The 20,296-nt window shown below is 34.2% G+C and overlaps 1 protein-coding gene across 4 annotated transcripts in view; it reads left to right on the top strand.

Annotated features, from left to right (window-relative positions):
- Positions 1–20,296, top strand: part of LOC108521200 (neurexin-1-beta) — a 343,586-nt gene that overhangs the window by 181,067 nt on the left and 142,223 nt on the right. For 2 of the 4 annotated variants that reach the window (XM_017860884.1, XM_017860882.1), the window contains exons 3-4: positions 13,423–13,512; positions 14,879–15,198. In XM_017860884.1, the coding sequence (XP_017716373.1) occupies positions 14,998–15,198 (201 nt within the window). In that variant the 5' untranslated portion in view covers positions 13,423–13,512; positions 14,879–14,997. The remainder of the gene's footprint in view (positions 1–13,422; positions 13,513–14,878; positions 15,199–20,296) is intronic. The other 2 variants (XM_017860885.1, XM_017860883.1) reach the window with 1 other exon arrangement.

The following is a 20,296-nucleotide window of genomic DNA, read 5'->3' as shown; positions in this document are numbered from 1 at the left end:
AAAAAAAAAAAAAAAAAAAAAAAAAAAAAAGAGTGGATAGGCTTAAATGTTATGACATTATGATTTAGAAAGTACTCAAGATTCTTATATCTGGGAAAATGGCAAAATGCCATTTGTAAGGTAATGTGGGGCTGCTCTTACATTTCATTTTTCTTAATTCTCAGTGTTTAGTGATATCTATCAATGGCTCTGCCTGTTTTTGTAGCTGTTAAACCATTCTTCTGTCTTAAATGCTACACAACTAGCACAAAAGAACTCTTTAGTATGCATGATAACAGAGCATGACCTTTAATTTATCAGAGTAGGTTCTGTATTTTGTTATCTGCTTGTCCCTGCTGCTTTTCATTTCTTGCTGCTGGTTTTTGATATGATACTCCAGTCCCTTTGCAGTGGGAAACAAAACAGCATTTAAAGGTGTAGGGAAGAAAATTTAAATCACTGTTCAATCCACACAGGCAATGAGATCCAAAATTCACAAGGGTATCTTTATTTCAAACTAATCTGATGAAACAATATCCAAACCAAAAATTTTGAATGTAAGTATCTAGTGGGAACAAGTGCTTCTACAAACCTTTGTATAAAGAAACACTAGATATCTTAATGTAAATCCACATAAGAGAGGGATGTAAAGGGAGACATTACTTAAGCTAGTTAGACATGCACTAAGCTTCTAATTTCTTCCCCAAAGCACCATTGAACTCTGTAGTAGACAGCCTGCGGCCTTCTACGCCCAACATCACAGCAGTCTCACGTGAAGATATTGTTTAACTGGATATAAAAGCCTGCTGTTTCACATAAGGAGCTGGGATGTCATCTGAAGCATTAGTCGCGAACAGCGCATCACCCTACTTGAGCTGTGCGTGCTCTCTCTAGCTGTGAGAATGACTGACAGAACTCTTGAGTTGCACCACCCCCTCTTCCTGTAGCATTACATTAATATATTGCATTTAATTTAGAGAAAATGAGTGTGTGTATATGTGTTTAAGGAAGCAGTGGGAACAAAGTTGAAATGTGCATAAATGTAGTATCAATAATATAAAATTGAAGTTTGAAAAAAGATCACCATTAATTTCTCCATCCTAACACAAATATTTCACTTTTACACATTGCCTTCAAATTCTTGCCGATTTTCAGTGCATTTTACTTAGTAGTTTTATCAGAGTTTTTTCTTTTTTTTCATGTCTCATGACATAAATATTTTACCATTATTGGTCATACTTGTAATTATATTTTGAGACTAAATATGTTTTATTGGAGAGTCTATTTATTTAAAAATAGATGTGGGGTGAATAGCATTATGAAGTTTAAGATAATGATCAATTGTCAACCTTCTGAGGATTAATATTCACATTATGACAAATTTTTACCTCATTATTTCAATGAAATTTTGATTGTGATCTACGTGCAATCGTTTGTGTTCCATCACACCTTCTTTGCTCTAATCCATTGTTCTCTCTGAACTTCTATGGGAACTAAAACATTTCACGTGGTGGTTAATTGCATACTTATGGCTCGTTATCTATTATCTTGAACTTTTACTTAAATCTTTTATTTTTTAACTTTCCTCATTTGGCCCCTTGACTCCTTAGACAAAGTGTAAGCTCTCCGACAACAGAATCCATGTGAGGTATTGATGAATGCCTTTCAGAGCACAATAATTTCAGAGTACATGGTCAATGCTTATGTATTGACTTTACTGAGTCCGATTGCTTTTCTAACATCTAGCCAAGCTATACTAAAGAAACCGGGGTTTAATTATTGGCACTAGAGAAGAATGAAGGTGAAGTATTTTTGGAACATGAGATATATGTAGGAACCGCAGATGTAAATATACACCTTGAGTTATTGACAGGTGGCGTGAAAGCACTGGGTTTCTGGAGATGTGTAAAAGGAAATGCAGAGATAAGAAATAGGCAAGAAGGAAAAGAGGAAATGTGATGTCCAAGTAAAATTTACTGTAACATTTTGCAATATTCTTTTTGTCTTACAAGTCAATGAAGTACAGTAGTCTTTGGTGTCACAACTAGGATCCTCTCTCCATTTCCAACGTGTTTCTGGAGAGGTTCAACATCCAAAAAGCACTGAAGTTGGTGGATTATTATGCTTGTGGCTTTTCTTATAGGTTAGGGGTAAAGACAAGGAATGTCTGGAATATTTTATGTCTCCAATGGCTATACATACAGGGCATCATTATAAAAGGAAACAAAAACCAAAATACTGCTTCTCACTGGGATCTCCACTGTTATAGGTCTTTGATCACTTTACTTACCTCTGTTTCACTGTCTTAATCTATAAAATGGAGATGATAAAATTATCCTCCTGATAAATCCTTGAGAATTTGGGGAAGATTACTGATTTCATGTGTCCATAAGGGCAATCTCACCCCAGACTCTAGAAGACAGAAACTTTGTAGACAAGCCTTAATGACATCTTCCATTATACAAAAGAGGGTTGTAAGGATTAAAGAGAAGATGTTGTTCCTTATGACTCAGGGTATAAAGAGATATTACTTTATAACTATTCCATGAAACAGCTTTCAAGTCAGCTATTATCTGGGTTCAAATGGTTCCTCTTTCTATGATGTATGATGCAGCATTAGTTTTATGTCATCTCTTTGAGCCTCAGTTTTTCCATCAGTAAAATAAGAGGTACTTATGGTCTGGGATCAATACCAGGATCAAATAAGATAATTATTAACATTACCAAGTATTTAACTTTTTTATTTCTTCAAATTTATTCAGCTTGGGATTTCCCTTAAATTGTTTTGTTTTTTGTTCCTATTTTGATTAATTTCTGTACTTTATTTTTAATCGAAGTATAATTGGATATAGTGAAATAATGAGTCATAAGCAATGGAGTTTAGATGAGTTTTGAAAATTGCAAACAGCCTTATAAACCAAACCCTGTCCAAGAAATAGAACATCTTTTCCTTTATCTTATGAAAATTCATTGTGCCTCACCCAAATAATTCCCACTCACCAGATGTAATCACTGTTTTTTGGCTTTATTTCACCATGGATTAATTTGTTTTACTTTAGAAATACACATAACTTGAGTCAAACAGAAATGTCCCCTTTTGTATTTGGCAATTTTTGCTGGACAATTATATAATTTAGGCTTGTTCGTACTGTTACGTGTATGCAAGTGGTTCAGGGCATTTTATTCTGATGAATATTGAAGTGGTGTGACACAATTTATTGATGTAGTCTCTTGTTTATGGACATTTTCGCAAATTTATGGGCTACTATGAATAAAAACTGCTGTTGAACATTCTTGTAAAAAAAAAAAAAAAAGATAACCTATATAAGCAAGTAACACAATGCATAAAACATAAAGCTCCTCAATACATTATTTTCCTATTTTCTGGTGGTCCTTTGTTTTCTTTAGTTTCTTTATCTACAGACCACTTTCATACTGAAAAACTGGATTTCCCAGCATGCATGAAACTTAATCATAACCTTACTGGCTGGTCTGGTCCTGTTGTCTGACAAAAACCATCCTTAGATTCTGGTAGTGTGTGTTCATCATTCAGTGAGGTCTTAAAAGTCCAGAAGACAATCCAAGCCCCTCACTGCTCCTTATCAGCCACGAATCAGGCAAACTCTAGAAGCCCTCTGCCCTCATGTTACAAAGACTAGAAGATCCATAACTTCTACTACCTGATTTTATAAGCTTCAACTTTGTATCATTTTTGCCTTGGTTAAATGAAAGTTGCTCTCTTTACAAGACATTGATGTATTTATTGATGAACTTTGGAAGTGAATGCTCCTTGGAGGGTTAACATTTCAATTTAGTAAAAGATTCAATGTACTAAAATATTAATACGATGTGAAGAGAAACCAGAGTATCAACATTTCAATTTATTTGAAAGAATTCACCAGTAAAATTAATCTAGAAAATATAGTCTTGGAGATGATACATATTTTGAAGGTTCATCAAGTCCAAGACTGTGTTTCTTATACACAGTCGTTAGAGAATTGAAGCCCTTGCAGAAATTTCCCCCTGACCAAATCAAAGATTGGCATGATCAGGTCTCTACACAATTAGGAAAAAAAAAAAAAAAGATCCCACGTGGTATTAATTTTTCTCCTAATGTGTATGCACCACAGTAGAGCTCACCTCAGACTATAAATCATTGACTTGTAGTTACGCGTAAAAACAAGATTTAAAAGATTTGTGCTATTGTGTACTACAATGGCAAATTCAAAATTGATGAAAGATAAGCAGAATTACTGATTCATTTTTTATATATAATGAGTCAGTAACTATATATATTATTTACAGAGAGACACATATTTTATCTCTATTTAGTTTAGTGTCTAGTAAACTGAATAAACTAAATAGACACACACACATATATAATTAGTGGACACTAAATGGTCAAGAAGAAAAAAGGAAATTTGATGTCCAAGCAAAATTTACTATAATATTTTGCAAAATTCTATTCCTCTCACAACCCAATAGTGTTTGTGAATATATATATATATATATGTGGATACTAGCAATCTTACTGCCTTATGAATCTTGAACAAGAAATACCACTATATCATCATGCAAAAAATTACCTCAAGTGATACTTTTTGCATAACTGTTTGGGTTCAGTTTTCATTTAGAAATTACTTATCAAGGAATTACCATGGGCTCACTATTGTGTTATTGATAAGGCATACAGCATTGAACAAGATAGACATGGCTCCTGCTCACAAGGAATCTAGAATCTAGAATCAATTACATGAACTTATTTGATCATGATTATAGATATTGCTAGCAAGTATTGTAAGAATGCATAGTGGAAGAATTCATTAATTAGAATAATTTGGTGGAGCAGTAGGAGACACAGGGAATGCTTCCTTGAGAAATCTATAAGCTGATAGTTAAAAAAGAAAAAAATTTAGCCAGCCTCAGATGTGTGTGTGTGTGTGTGTGTGTGTGTGTATATGTGTGTATGTGTGTGTGTGTGTTGAGGTGGGCAGAGATGTTGAGTACACAGGGATGTAAGAAATTTGCAATGCAAAGGAGAATGTCGGGTTTGAAGTGGATTGGCTTCGCTAAAGGAATTGAAAAAATTACAAAGTGACTAATTTAAAGAGTCAGAGATAAGTGGTTCGAGATGAAACTGGAATAGACTGGAGCCAATTAGATATTTGTATTTGTTATGTACACATTTTAATGACATAGGAAATCAAGTAATATATAAGATAAATGTTTTATTAGAGTAGCTATATTTTTCAAAAGTTTGTTTCTCAAAAGGTGCCAATGATGTTCAAAATCTATTTATTTGGAACATTGTCAGCTAAGTTAGGCATTATGGTATCTGTATGGTCTATATGACAACAATACACATTGCATTTAGTTGAAAATTACGTGATTATGCTGCACTTAAAATCAGAGTATGTTTACAAAACTATTACTTTGCCTTCTGGGCCTAGATATATCCAAATGTCATGTTCTCATTTAAAAATCATTCTATACACAGGTTACTAATCTTCTCTTGAGGTATAGATGACTTTCAGAATTCTTTTGTGTTTCCCTTCCCAATGTTAAAAACTCAAGAAATAAGAAGCCTTCCAAAGAAGCAAGTATCTTTTGTTCTTGTTATTTTATTTTCATATTATTTTGCACAAATGTTTGGTTCATAACATTGTTTTTCTTTATTTTTTCCCCTAAGATAGTAATATGTCATATCAAACACTGACACTTTTATTTCTGAGGAGAAATTACACAACACGGGTGAAGATCTAAAATGAAAGGAGAAAAACTATACATCAGTGATGTTCATATACCTTGTCTCTACTGACCAATAGTTATAAAAATATGATTAAAATTTTATTTATCTTTGTTCTCTGAGTCACACCATGAAATTTAACTCCAAGTCAAGGATTTGAGTTTTATTGCTTTGTGCTGCTTACCTTGATTATTTGAAATTACTCTCATTTCCTGAAAGTCTGCTTGTTCATATAGAATAAATGGACTAAAATGTGACCAAATATTGTTACATGGTGTTTTTGTCCTTTTGGGCAATTATAATAAAATATTATTAACTGAGTGGCTTAAAAACAATAAAAGTTTGTTTCTTTCGATTGGGAAGGCTAGCAAGTACAAGATTCCATTTCTAGTGACGGCTTGCTTCATTGTTCACAGGTGACCATCTTTTCATTGTATCCTCATATCACAGAATGAGGGAAGGGAGTTTTCTGGAGCCTCATTTATAAGGGCACTAATCCTATTCATGAGAGCTCTGTCCTCGTGACCAAATCAGCTCCCAAAGGCTTCACCTCCTGATACTATCATATTTGGAATTAGTTTTCGATAGATCAATTTTGGAAGATACAAATATTTGGTCTAGACAGATAGGCAAATAAAATTATCTGGGATTTAATCAAATGAGGGTTCACATTCCAATTAAGCCATCAGATTTTCCTTTGAATTCTTCACCCCAGGAAACTTGTTTGAAGTATTAATGACATTTAGTACCTTACAAAGTGGTCACTCCAATTAGAGATTGTACCTTGTTGCAATGGCATTACTATAGGGATTGGGGGGAAGGGAGTCTTTCCTCCTGTCAAAACTAGTTAATTCTTTCTTAAATTGAAAAGAAAATAAAACCAAATTTTACATGCAGTTTCATTGCTTAAAAATTACTTCGGCAGAGGCATGTATGTTGTCACTGACGTTTTCAGTGGAGGTAGCAACAGATCAAACCATACAAAATTAACTGGAGGAAAAGGAAAGAAATCAAAGGAAAATCCTCTCCTGCTTTTATCATGGGAAAAGTGTGAGACTAAATTGTTATCTTTTAACTATTCAATGAGAAGCTCTGCTTTTATAAATCAAGCCTATTTGCCCAGCATATTGCTATAGTAGAGTTTTATGCTTTTAGAAAAGGTGAAATTCCTTTTGGACCCTTTTTATAACACAGAATGTATAGATCTTTGAAAAGTGGGTCATTATTGCTTTATCCTTACCTCTGTTTTAGAATACTTGAAGGTAAAATGTCTTCTTCAAAAGATTCAACTTTGTTTTGATTTGAATTTTCAGGGACATTCCACTTGTTTTTCATCTCACCTATCAGCTGAAGCCCACTTACATTGACCATTCACAAACTCTCTATGTAATGCTTCTACATCTCAGCATATTTGATAGTAGATTCTGAAGCTTTCCAAAGAAAAGAAAAGGTCATTGGAAATTATTTTTGCCTTTGACCTTTCCTCATCAAATGGTTTATATCCTTTATATTGCATGTAAGCTCTAGATGTATATTGAACTGTGGACAGTATTAGATATAATCAACAAAATCATGCAAAGCTACTGAATGGTATTTTACAAGTAAATACCATGAATTTGTAAAGAAATACATCTTGAGAAATTATTTAAAATAATATACTTCCATTACCACTTTTAGTATGCAACATTTTATGAAAATCATGAGGTAAAGGAAAATATAGGCCTAGTCCTGGAGAATCTAAACATTCTGAACTATTTTATACCTAATAGTGGAAGGATTTGGGGAGTCATCTATTAAAAAGACATTGTCACTGTACTTTATTTAGATGTGTCTTCATTTGGTAAACAATGTTTCCATTTTCATACTGCTATGAAGAAATACCAGAGACTGGGTGATTTATAAAGAAAAAGAGGTTTGATGGATTCACAGTTACACATGGCCAAGGAGGCCTCACATTCATGTCAGAAAGACAATGGAGGAGAAAAGGCACATCTTACATGGTGGCAGGCAAGAAAGCATCTGCAGGGGAACTGCTTTTATAAAACCATCAGGTCTCAAGAGACTTATTCACTATCATGAGAACAACATGAGAAAAACCTGGCCCCATGATTCAATTACCTCCCACTGAGTGTCTCCCGTGACACATGGGCATTATGGGATCTAGAATTCAAGATGAGATTTGGGTAGGGACACAGCCAAACCATATAATTCCCCCCACCCAGCCCCTCCCAAATCTCATGCCCTCACATTTTAAAATCAATTATGCCTTCCCAGCAGTTCCCCAAAGTTTTAACTCATTTCAGCATTAACTCAAAAATCCACAGTCCAAAGTCTCATCTGCGACAAGGCAAGTTCTTTCTGCCTATGAGCCTATAAAATGAAAAGCAAGTTGGTTACTTCCTAGATTCTGTGGGGGTACAGGCATTGGGTAAATATACCTGTTCCAAATGGGAGAACTTGGCCAAAATGAAGGGTCTGCAGGCCCCATGCAAATCTGAAATCCAGTGAGGCAGACAAATCTTAAAGTTCCAAAATGATCTCCTTTGACTCCATGTTTTACATTCAAGTCAAGCTGATGCAATAGGTAGGTTCCCATGGTCTTGGGCTGCTCTGTCTCTGTGGCTTTGCAGGGTACAGCCCCCCTCCTGGCTGTTTTCATGGGCTGATGTTAAGTGTCTGTGGCTTTACCAGGTGCATGGTGCAAACTGTCAGTGGATTTATCATTCTGGGATCTGGAGGACAGTGGTCCTCTTCTCACAGATCCACTAGGTAGTGCCCCAGTGGAGACTCTGTGTGGGGGCTCCCACCCACATTTTCTTTCTGCACTGCCCTAGCAGAAGTTCTCTATGAGGGCTCTCTCCCTGCAGCACACTTCTGCCTGGACATTCGGGTGTTTTCACACATCCTCTGAAATCTAAGTAGAGGTTTCCAAACCTCAATACTTGACTTCTGTGCACCCACAGGCTCAACATTACACATAAGCCACCAAGGCTTGGGGCTTGCACCCTCTGAAGCAACGACCTGAGCTGTACATTGGCCCTTTTAGCCACCACTAGGATGCAAGACACTGAGTCCTGAGAACAAACAGCAAGGCCCTGGGCTCAGCCCACAAAAACATTTTTTCCTCCTAGGCCTCCAGACTTGTGATGGGAAGTGCTGTTGTAAAGATCTCTGACATGCTGTGGAGACATTTTGCTCATTGTCTTGGCAATTAACCTTTGGGTCCTCATTACCTATGCAAATATCTTTAGCTGGCTTGAGTTTCTCCTCAGACAAGGGTTTTTTTTTTCTATTGCATCATCAGGCTGAAAATTTTCTGAACTTTTATGCTCTGCTTCCATTTTAAACTTAAGTTCCAATTCCAAACCATATCTTTATAAATGAGTAAAACTAAATGCTTTTAGAGCACACAAGTCAAATATTGAACACTTTGCTGCTTAGAAGTTTCTTTCACCAGATACTCTAAATCATCTCTCTCAAGTTCAAAGTTCCACAGATATCTAGAGCAGGGACAAAATGCTGGCAGTCTCTTTGCTAAAACGTAGCAATAGTTTCCTTTGCTCCAGATCCCAATAAGTTCCTCATCTCCATCTGAGACCACCTCAGGCTAGACTTTTTGGTCAAAATCATTCAACAAGTCTCTAGGAAGCTCCAAATTATCCCACATGTTCCTGTCTTCGTCTGAGCCCTCCAAAGTGTTACATTCTCTGCCTGTTACCCAGTTCCAAATTCATTCCCACATTTTCGGGTATCTTAATAGCAGTACTCCACTATACCAGTACTAATTTACTGTATTAGTCTATTTTCATACTGCTGTGAAGAAATACCCAAGACTGGGTAATTTATAGAGAAAAGCAGGTTCAATGGACTCACAATGCCACATGGCTGGGAGGCCTCACAATTGTGGCGGAAGGTAAAGGAGGAGCAAAGGCGTGTCTTACATGGTGGCAGGCAAGAGAACATCTGCAGGGGAGCTGCCTTTTATAAAACCATCAGGTCTCATGAGACTTATTTACTCTCATGAGAACAGCATTGGAAAAACCCACCCCCATAATTCAATTATGTCCCACTGGGTCCCTCCTGCCACATGTAGGGATTATGGGAGCAACAATCCAAGATGAGATTTGGGTGGAGACACAGCCAAACCATGTCACAATGTATCTACATGTAATTTTGCCACAGAAAAGTCATTAGTTTTTTATTCTAGTAGGAGAACAAAGAATTTAGAGAATAAAGTAGGCCTATATTGAATTGAATAAGCACCATCTGATTTTCCATTCATTATCCATACAAGAATAAAGTCTGTCCTGTAATTAAAAAGTTCTTCAGTTTAAAACAGTGCTCACTGAATTAGCAGGCATCTGATATTCTGGGATAGTAGGAAGATATGATCCGCTTGTGTGGCTACCTTTCTTATATATTATCACATATTTTCATACTTGTGTCTACCGCCTACTGTATTTTCTACATTGTTTTATTGTTGTTGTTAGGTGATCTCTGTTAATCATTGTGAATTCAGTGTTTATGTTCTTGCTTTAGCTGAGTCTCAGCAAGGATCTTCAAAAGCTTCTGTTGACTTACATCGTACTGTCATACTGTATCAATCACACAATTATTCTATTAATACTAGTCAAATGTCTGAGGACAAATTGTATGTATGTATGTGTGAATGTATTTGTGTGTTTATGTGATATTTTTTAAAGTCATTAAAATAATCTATAAAACTTTGGTTTTTCTCCACCTGTCTTATTTAGAACTTTTTTCCCCAACCTTTCCTTACTAATAATAACTATGTTTACCAATTTTGTGACATGGAGAATTTATTGTTAAACAAATGATGAACTGATTGTAGAGATGTTCAAATCAGTGACAATTCATTGAAAAATAAAATTATAAGTGAAGGATATGGTGTTTCCTTTGAAAAGTGCAAAGAGAGGCTTAGCTACAAATGGTTTATTCTCTGGACACTAGTATTTACTTTCTTTTTCTTTTTAATGTTGTTGGGTTGTAAGAATGTTTTAATAATACAACAGAAGCCACCAGAACTAAAAACGATATTTTCTTGACTACTTCATTCTACAGATATTTCATAGGAGTGTATGTGATAGGTATTGTGCAAGTAAGCACTGAAGAAATAATAAATACTGCACATAGTAGCATAGTACTTGACCTCATGGAGGAATATTCAGAGATTGAAGGCAAACTATCAAGTTTGCCATTATACACTCAATGCTTCTTTCTAAAGGGCATGTTTCAGGAGCTACAAAACACATAGTCAAGTGTCCTAATCTAACCTGATGACACCAGGGAATACCTTCTGGGGAAAAATGTTCCTGCCAAGAAGATTCCATTAATTAGTAATGGTTAGCTAATGAAAAATGGAGATGAGGTAGGAGCAAGGGAAAGTATTTCCCATAAAGGAAGCTACATGTGCAAAGGCCCAGAGAGAAGAAAGAAAAACTTTGGAAGAATTGAAAGAAGTCTCATAAGGATAAAAAGAGCAGAGTGAGGCAGTGATGGCTGTGAGAGGGGACAGAGAGGTAGGAAGGAACCAGATCGTGGAAGTACTTATAAACTTCACTAAGGGTCTGAGATTTTATCCTAAGAGAAATGCGAAGGGTTATACTAGACAAGTGGCATGATTAGATATTGACTGAGATGTGGAAAATGGGTGTGATTAATTGCAGAGAAGATGCAGAGAGGTCTGTCAATAGACTGTAGTAGTACTTGGGCAAGAGGAATTTGCAACCTAGATTTGGATGGTGTCTGAGAGAATGTGGGTCATTCCTGATGATTGGAAGACTTTAGCATGAAAAACATGAGGAACCACCTAATCATAATGTTGTCAGAAGTGTTATACTAGTGTGAGCTGGGATGAGTATTGAGTGACAAAGAAGACTATAGAGCAAAGGGTATGTATTTTTGAAAAATATTTTGTGATTGCTTTTCAAATTACACATGTCAAACATGCTTATTATATAAAATCACATATAAGCCAAAAACACGTAATTGATCAATAATCACACTGTCCTGAAGTAACTAGTATTATATATTTTTAAAAATGTCCAAATATGCATATATGCAAACATACGAAAGAGAACATAAATTATGTACACTTTTAAAAATGGAAGACAGGGTTGGAATTTTGTACCATTCGTGTCCTTTTTAAAAAATTATTAGTTTAACAAAACTATATTCCCACATTATAAAATATTATTTTACATATTTTATACGTGTAATATAAATATAAAATACATATTAATGTTTTCATTAAACTTTCTATTTGCCTTGACTTTGATATTTGCATTTTAAATTAAATATTAATATGTGAAATACATTCAGTCATATAGACATTCAGATGACAAACTGATGAGGTCTAAAAGATAGTTCTTTTCTGTTTCTCCAAAAGCGTGTAATCAGTATTATGCTGGGTTTATTGTGGTAAGTATAATGTATTATAAGAGTAGCAAAAGAAAGCACTTATAAATTATTCTAAATCAGAGAAATAAAATGTAAATTTATTTGTTTATCTTCTCTAACAAAATGCTCCAGTCTTTTTATGTAGGTAGTACTACTGTTCAACATTTCTTTCACCTCTGAGTCCTCATCTGAGCTAATGCCAAAATGTCTTAGCTCAGATTTCCATGTTAGTTAATTCTAATGGAATAGAAAATCTCTTCTTGCATTATACAGAATTCAGCACCGAGATGGCATCTCAGATTCTTCCTAAGTGCTTTACAGATGGAGAAAACACTCATCTATTTGCAAGCAATATTCAAGGTCAATTTAAACAGTGTTTCTAGCAGATCATTTTTTATGCAAAGAAGCAGGGCTTCTCACTTAGGTTAGATCTATGAATAGGGGCCACTGTTTGTGGCTTGTATTTGTTCCTTAAGCCGTCATGCTTTTAAAGAATAACAATAAAAAACAGTTATTTAACTATATAAAAACATATATATAATTATTTTTTCAAATGTTACTTGCTTCAACATGTTAAGCTTTAAATGAAACTCAAGGACACTCAAATAAAATCACTTTTGTCAAAGCCTTTTCCTGTAATAACATATCTGGATGATGTAAGATGTATTCTCTTGTGATGTCCAAGTGATTGATAAATCAATTTGTATGAAATACACAAGAACTATTTGGACTTTGTTGTTTTTTTAAATGAGGTGAATAAGAATTTCTATTTTCTGACTAGGAAATAAAGTATGCTAGGCCTATTTTAGATGCTTCAGTGTGCCAAAGATGGTATTAAGTTTGGTGATCATAAATTATTAATCTGGAATAAGAGGTTGAATGTATTTTGAAAACTTAAACCTGTTTCACCTGAACATGTTTAACTAGTTAATAAGAAACATCAAAAAGACAAAACCCTGAGGTCAATGGTCATTTTTTGTAAAGCTATTATATGCTGTTTAAATTGGTTGTTCGGGTCTGTCTATAACATAAGTTTAATAACCTAGCTCAAATGCAGATTTCTAATTTTCAATTAACATAGGAATAATTTTGTTTGCTAAAATAAAATAAATGAATGAATGACAAGTCTGAAACATGAAATGTTCTAGGTAGAACTTTTTAAAATTCCAAATTTCAAAAAATCATGTGGCAACTGTATAGCTCAAGCTTTAAGTATTAACTTTTAACCTTTGACCTTACAGATTTTAACCAATGAAATGTCTCTTTAAACTTTAAAGGAAACAATGATAACGAGCGCCTGGCGATTGCTAGACAGCGAATTCCATATCGACTTGGTCGAGTAGTTGATGAATGGCTACTCGACAAAGGTAAAAAACATTGATTAAAACTTCAAATAAAAAAATAATTTGAACATAACCAAGTAGTACTTCATTGTAACACTAATAAACATAAAAAATAAATTTTCCGTAAAACTAAATTAAAAACAACTTTAAAACAGTAAAATGTAGATAGTAATATTTGCATACCTTGTATAATAATTTCTATACATTTTTAGACGTACCAGCTGTTTAATAATCTTACCCAGTTAACTTAAGGTTAAAGGGACTGTTAAATATAATCCACTAACTCAATCTATGAGGGTACTCACAGCAAGCATTAACCCAAAATGATAAATCATTCATAGATTATATTACATGTTCCAGCCTCTAAATTATTAACTAAAATATATGTAGTTCTGATATCTTTATTATGGTCCTGAAAAAAAAAAAAAAACTCTTTGTTTAAACTCTAGGAATCTTAAATAGCGGGCAATATGAATTGCCGGTCATAATGAAGTCCCTTTAACGTTTACAACCTTCTAAGAGGATTTGGGAACAAGACCTAATTAAAACTGAACTTAAAGTTGTGTGCATGCTTTTATGAGCAGAGAGCAATCTGCTAAAACTGGATACTCAATTTGATGATAATGGGATTGTTGTTAAGGATTGCTGTTTGATGGAAATGTGCCATCATTTCTCCATCGGTTTGTGTATCATTCCTGAAGCCGCTTTTTACATCTGAAGCTATTTTTTTTTTTCATTTTGTTTTGTTTTGATAGATGTGCTGAAAGCCAATCAGAAAAATATTTTTGGAATTTTTTTGTCTCTGACATGCTCAGTGTAAACCATGCATTTCTTTTCAGTGTGATTGCCGGAAAAATAGAATAATTCAAATAACAATGAATGATTGCCTTCAAAAAATAAACAGCACTAAAGAATAACATATAGATATATGTGGACATTATGTGAATTATGGAATTTTTACCATAAAATTTAAATTAGATTTTAGCTGCTATGTATTAGTTTCTGTCAGTGGTAATTTCAGAATGACAAATACTTGAAATGTTATCTTACATTTTTAAAATTTAACAATTTAGACTTAAGGCACCAACAATATAAGATCTTGATGTAAAAGGAGAAAGGGATCCACTAAAAACTGATTTGTAATAAATATCTTTGATTGGTCTTTTAGCAAAAGCACTACATTTATAATAAGTTGAGAATTTACAAGTATTTGCCAATAATTATGCATTTCATGGACACCTCATTTATAAGCAATGAATTATGAGTCAAATGCCTCTCTTATAGTTTATTGCTCTCATTATTCACCCCATGAAAGATCTGTTTTATCATCCTTTGTAGATATAGAGTTCACAATCAACATTTTTGCATGTATGTAATATTATTTTTACAGGGCGTCAGCTCACAATCTTCAATAGCCAAGCAACCATAATAATTGGCGGGAAAGAGCAGGGCCAGCCCTTCCAGGGCCAGCTCTCTGGGCTTTACTACAATGGCTTGAAAGTTCTGAATATGGCAGCCGAAAACGATGCCAACATCGCCATAGTGGGAAATGTGAGACTGGTTGGTGAAGTGCCTTCCTCTATGACAACTGAGTCGACAGCCACTGCCATGCAATCAGAGATGTCCACATCAATTATGGAGACTACCACGACCCTAGCTACTAGCACAGCCAGAAGAGGAAAGCCCCCGACGAAAGAACCCATTAGCCAGGTGAGCCTGTGGATTTTATTCCTTTATTTTCATCCTATATTATTTATGATAGTGGGCTTTTCTGCATGTGTGTTTTTTTCTAAAATGGAACATTTTTCTGATCTCAGGCACTACAGCTTCCTTTGAGACTAGCTTAACATAATGCATTCCCTTTGAATATGAAATGTGTATATGTTGTTCATTAGAGTTTTGTGGACTTTTACAAAAGATTTTGTTGGTTGTAGTCAAAAGATAGTTTTGATTCCATAAGCCCCTCCCCTCTACGGCCAGCTGAGTGGATGTCTGCGATTACATAGAGTTTCACCTTTTTAGTTAAATGAACAAGTTAACGAATTATTTTAAAAGCCTTGTCTGTTAAGCTTAAGCACATTCAAAATAAACATCAAAGCAAGTGTAATCTTAAAAATGAGATATTGCAATAGTACAATACTTCTAATGTATTGAAGTTTAAAATTTGAATTGATAGCCATTGTGGCTTTTTGGTGACACGGATGGTCTACTCTCACTAATTTATCTAAAAAAAAAAAAAAAAAAAAAAAAAAAAAAAATTTCTATTGGTTTATCTAAGCACGCAAACCCAAAATATGGGATAAGATATTTTGTATATGTGATTATTTGCCCTCACATAGAATTAACTTTATTTAGCTTATTTCAATCTTGTGCCTAAAAGTTTTGAAGAATATAATTTTTAAATGTGGCATTTGCACAACTTTGAAGTATGTTAATTCAATCAAGACGTAATTATTGATTGCCTTCTACATTTCAGGCACTGACTTGGATATTGTTGTTCCATTAGTGAAGAACACAGGAAAAAAATACCCTTATTTGAAGTGCTGTTAGATGCTGTTCAAATGCCATTAGATTCCTGTTGGTATTTATAGCCTTTGTACATATCCAGTTGTTAATTCTTTCAGAATTGTGTATTATCCTTGGTCCAAAATTAATTGTTACATTTTGTTCTGTTTTACTGATAGTGAGTATATTCAGTAGGTGCCATTTAAAGCTTTTCCAAATACACGATCCCTACTTTTCCAGAAAAGTGCATTCTGAAGAAGCAAGAGTGATAATTATATTTAAATTTGCTTTTACTTCTTACATTTGAAACAGACCTGCATCCAATTTGGAAGGAAAATAATAGAAGGCAAATTCTGTTTGTATCAGCACCCTAAATATGAATTAACATATGTTTCCCAGAAAATGAAGAAAACAGACTCTGATTTTTACTTTGAATGGAAAAGGGTGAGAGGAACAGAATACAGGAAGAGAAAAGGTCCTAGAAGAGGGATGGGCAAAAAATACAAATTCAATGTAGCGTTGGATATATTGCACCTGCATGTGCACTTATTTTCATTTTTCTCTCTTTTCTTTTCCTATTTGCATTTGGCTACAAAATAAAATGGGATGTCTTATAGGATGTTCACAAATATGTATTTATTGATCACTCTGTACATGTCCCAGATACTTTTCTAGGCATGAAGATATATTGGTAACAGCAAACAAAAATCCCTGCCCTCAAGGAATATACATTTTAGTAGGAATATTTGCCTGCAGTGTGATCCTTTTGTTGATTTTCTCTCTTGTTAGGATTTATAAGGTTGCCGATAACATCATAGCACTTAGTTCCCTGGATAAAGACTTGTGACTTTAGAAAGATTTATGCTTGCCCAATAGCTCCATTTAACATTCTTTGCTAATATTTCATTAATGATTTGTTATTGTTGTAGATTTATGGTTCACTTACTGATAAGCAAGTTATTAAAGTAAATCTGATACAGGAAAAATGAAACTCAAATAAATTGATAGACTTTGCTTTATCTAAAATAATTCACAAGAGGACATTCAGAGTTAGGAATGCTTTTATGAATATAATTTGAAATAATCAGTTATTTTTCTTAGTAGTCTTGTTTTATCATTAATGAAATTACAGTTGCCAGATCTCCTATATAAACCAGATGTGTCCCAAAAGAAGAAAAAAAATTATCAGCATTAGTTTTATGTGTTTTGTCAATTAGTAACATATATTAAGAAATATTATTTTTAAGTACAAAATAGCTGTTTCACTTGAAAGCTAAATACCTAGAAATGCAGAAATAAAGATTTATGCATTTTATCATATTAATTGATGCAAAAGGTAAACAGTTAACTGCTCATTAATTGCCAATGAAAAGAGCCTCTTTTATTATAAGCTATTACATGTTTGAAGACAGCAGCAGTTTATAGATGTAAATGATCTAATTAATTAGTGAATACTTGGTTCATTTGAGGAGATATTGACTTAAATAAGAGATTATTAGGTTCATTTAAAAATAGATATTCAAAATTGTTAGCTTTGTAATAAACCAATGACAGTAATTAAAGAATTTGAATTGATATGTTACAAGTATTCAATTGTAGCAATGGCATTTTAAAGTTGGGCTAATAGTTTTTAAAATTTCTTAAGTCATGATATATATATATGAATACAGGTAACAACACATGTATGTATGGGAAAAACATTAAGGAAGAAAGCAATTTATTTATATTTGAGTAACAGAATAATTTGTTGAAAATTTTCCGTAATTCATAGTTGACTTTTCAATTGTCCTCTAAATACAGTAATATTTAAACTAGGAAATTTAAATATGAGATAAATTTCTAATGTTAATTTCAAAACTGTAACCTTTGTCCTATTTTTGCAGGTTGGATGAAGCATCTTCCTTTAAATGTTATCCATAGTGGCCATATCTGCCCGCTTTTATCAACTATCTTACAAAATTGTGTATCAGAAAGGGTCATTTCATTTTTCAAAAGCCACACTGGACTGTTTTCTCAATCAAAGTGCATTTTTCTCAGTGATAACACTGAGCCACTTAAGCTACAATGGCCATGTACCTTGGGGTGATTGCATGTTTTAAAACTATGGAAACAGATTTTTGGTCAGGCAGAATTAAATTGGATTCGTTTCAAATAGATGAGATGAGGTTTGTTCAGCCATCCTGCAAGGGTAGTAATAAGGGAGAAATGTATTTCAGTTTTCGCAGACTCAGAGAATATAGGAGTGTTCATCAAAACCTCCATAAAGTCAAGTAAATATCCTTTAAAAAGTAAACAAAAAAAAAAAAAAGAGAAGTTTTTTTGTTTGTTTGTTTGTTTTGTTTTGTTTTGTTTTTTTAAGACTGAGTCTCGCTCTGTCGCCCAGGCTGGATTGCAGTGGCCGTGTCCGGATCTCAGCTCACTGCAAGCTCCGCCTCCCGGCTTCACGCCATTCTCCTGCCTCAGCCTCCCGAGTAGCTGGGACTGCAGGCGCCCGCCACCTCGCCCGGCTAGTTTTTTTGTATTTTTTTTTAAGTAGAAACAGGGTTTCACCATGTTAGCCAGGATGGTCTCGATCTCCTGACCTCGTGATCCACCTGTCTTGGCCTCCCAAAGTGCTAGGATTACAGATCTGAGCCACCGCGCCTGGCCTTTTCCTTTAAATGACAATCAATTTTCAGCCCAATGTTTACTTTAGAAAGATGTGATTTATATCAAGATATAACAGGAACATTTACCAAAACTTCTGATCAAATGGTTCATTTTAATGTGAATATAACAATATTGATAGTACTTTTTATGTGGATTACATAAAATTTATAAAATTCATTTTACTTGGAATATTTAATTTTAAATGTTTCCATAAGGCCCCTCATTTTATGAAACATTCCAGAAGGCTAATCTCAGAAAGCAAATATTTGCAAAAACTACTGGTGTTATAAAGTTCTTGGAGGTTCTGAGAGCTTCTTGGCATGCGGCATGAGTATCATGCACTTTTTTTGGCTGCTAAATGTTCCCCCTCTTCTAATTAAACTTGCAGTGTCATATGAGATGAGTACATGTAAGCCAACATGAAGAGGACAACATTTCCTTCCTTTGCCTGTCCACATAGAAAGGAAAATTGAGCTGTGCTATTTCTTTTGAGATCAAGCTTGTGACATCGCTTCTGGAATGTTCTTTATAGCACATTTTATGATCTTTTTGTTCTTTCCTTCGAGAATATTTTACAAGCTACATACATACTGTAGAGAATACATACATACTATAGAGAGATTATAGTATAATGAAAGAGCATGGTGAATGAGGAGACCTGGTTTCCACTTTCAGCACAACCACCTACCTTGTCCTGTGACTTGGACAACTTGGGTCACATCATTGTACTTTGACCTTGCTGCCTCTGTAAAATAAGTACATTGAACTAGGAAATTCTTGAGTTGTACTCAGCTCTAAAATTTCTTTGATTCTAGTGATGATGCTCCTAATTAGGTCTTCTCATGGTTATTTACCAAAACCCAGATTTCACCTCTGTCTTCCATCATGTGGCCATGCAGCCCAGTTGGCCTGGATAGTACCTGTGCATGCCTGATGTTCAGTGTAATTATTAATAGTATATTTTTGACTCTCAAAAGTATCCTATTTGGTTTATAAATGATATTGTACCCTGCGTTTACAGCATATCCAAAACTTACCTTTTTAAGAAAATCATACTGCATAAGAATAATACATATTATGTCCTATTCTTTGTATTCGGAGCAAAATTTGTTTCTGGTATCCTTGCCTGGTGTTTAGAATCCATAATGTTTTTCATTTTCTTTTCATCTTGTTTCAAAAGTCTTGAGAAAAGAGAGAGGATAAAATTTTGAGAGATTCTGGTTTTCGATTGGAGGGACTACAGTTTGCAACTCTTGGGAAGAAATTAAATTATAAAGTGAGATGGAATCAGTAAATATGTGTTAAATGTATTGGAGGAGTTCCATGGTTTCAGTTAGGCATTTTTTATCAGGGTGGAGTTAGCAAACCTACTCAAGGAAAGGAACTATTGAGAATTCAAGAAATACTATTGGTAGATTGTCATTCATTTCACGTATGAGACATCCTATTAAAGTCAGTGGTATTTGATTCCCAGTTGGGTTTTCTGAAAAAGAAGTCAGTTAATGTTCATGCAAGAAAAGAATATGAATATATTGGATACTTGTGTTGCTTGCTTGGAGGCTTTAGAGGTACTCAGGAAAATGAATATTATTTGTTTGAAAATATAAGCAGAGTTCATACACATTTCCTTGAAAATATTTAGAACTAACAAAAT

Source organism: Rhinopithecus bieti, unplaced genomic scaffold (genome assembly GCF_001698545.2).
Source record: "Rhinopithecus bieti isolate Rb0 unplaced genomic scaffold, ASM169854v2 scaffold_56832, whole genome shotgun sequence".
In the NCBI taxonomy this organism is placed as follows: Eukaryota; Metazoa; Chordata; class Mammalia; order Primates; family Cercopithecidae; genus Rhinopithecus; species Rhinopithecus bieti.
Note: the sequence above shows the minus strand (reverse complement) of the source record. Positions and strands in the feature narration are given on the sequence as shown.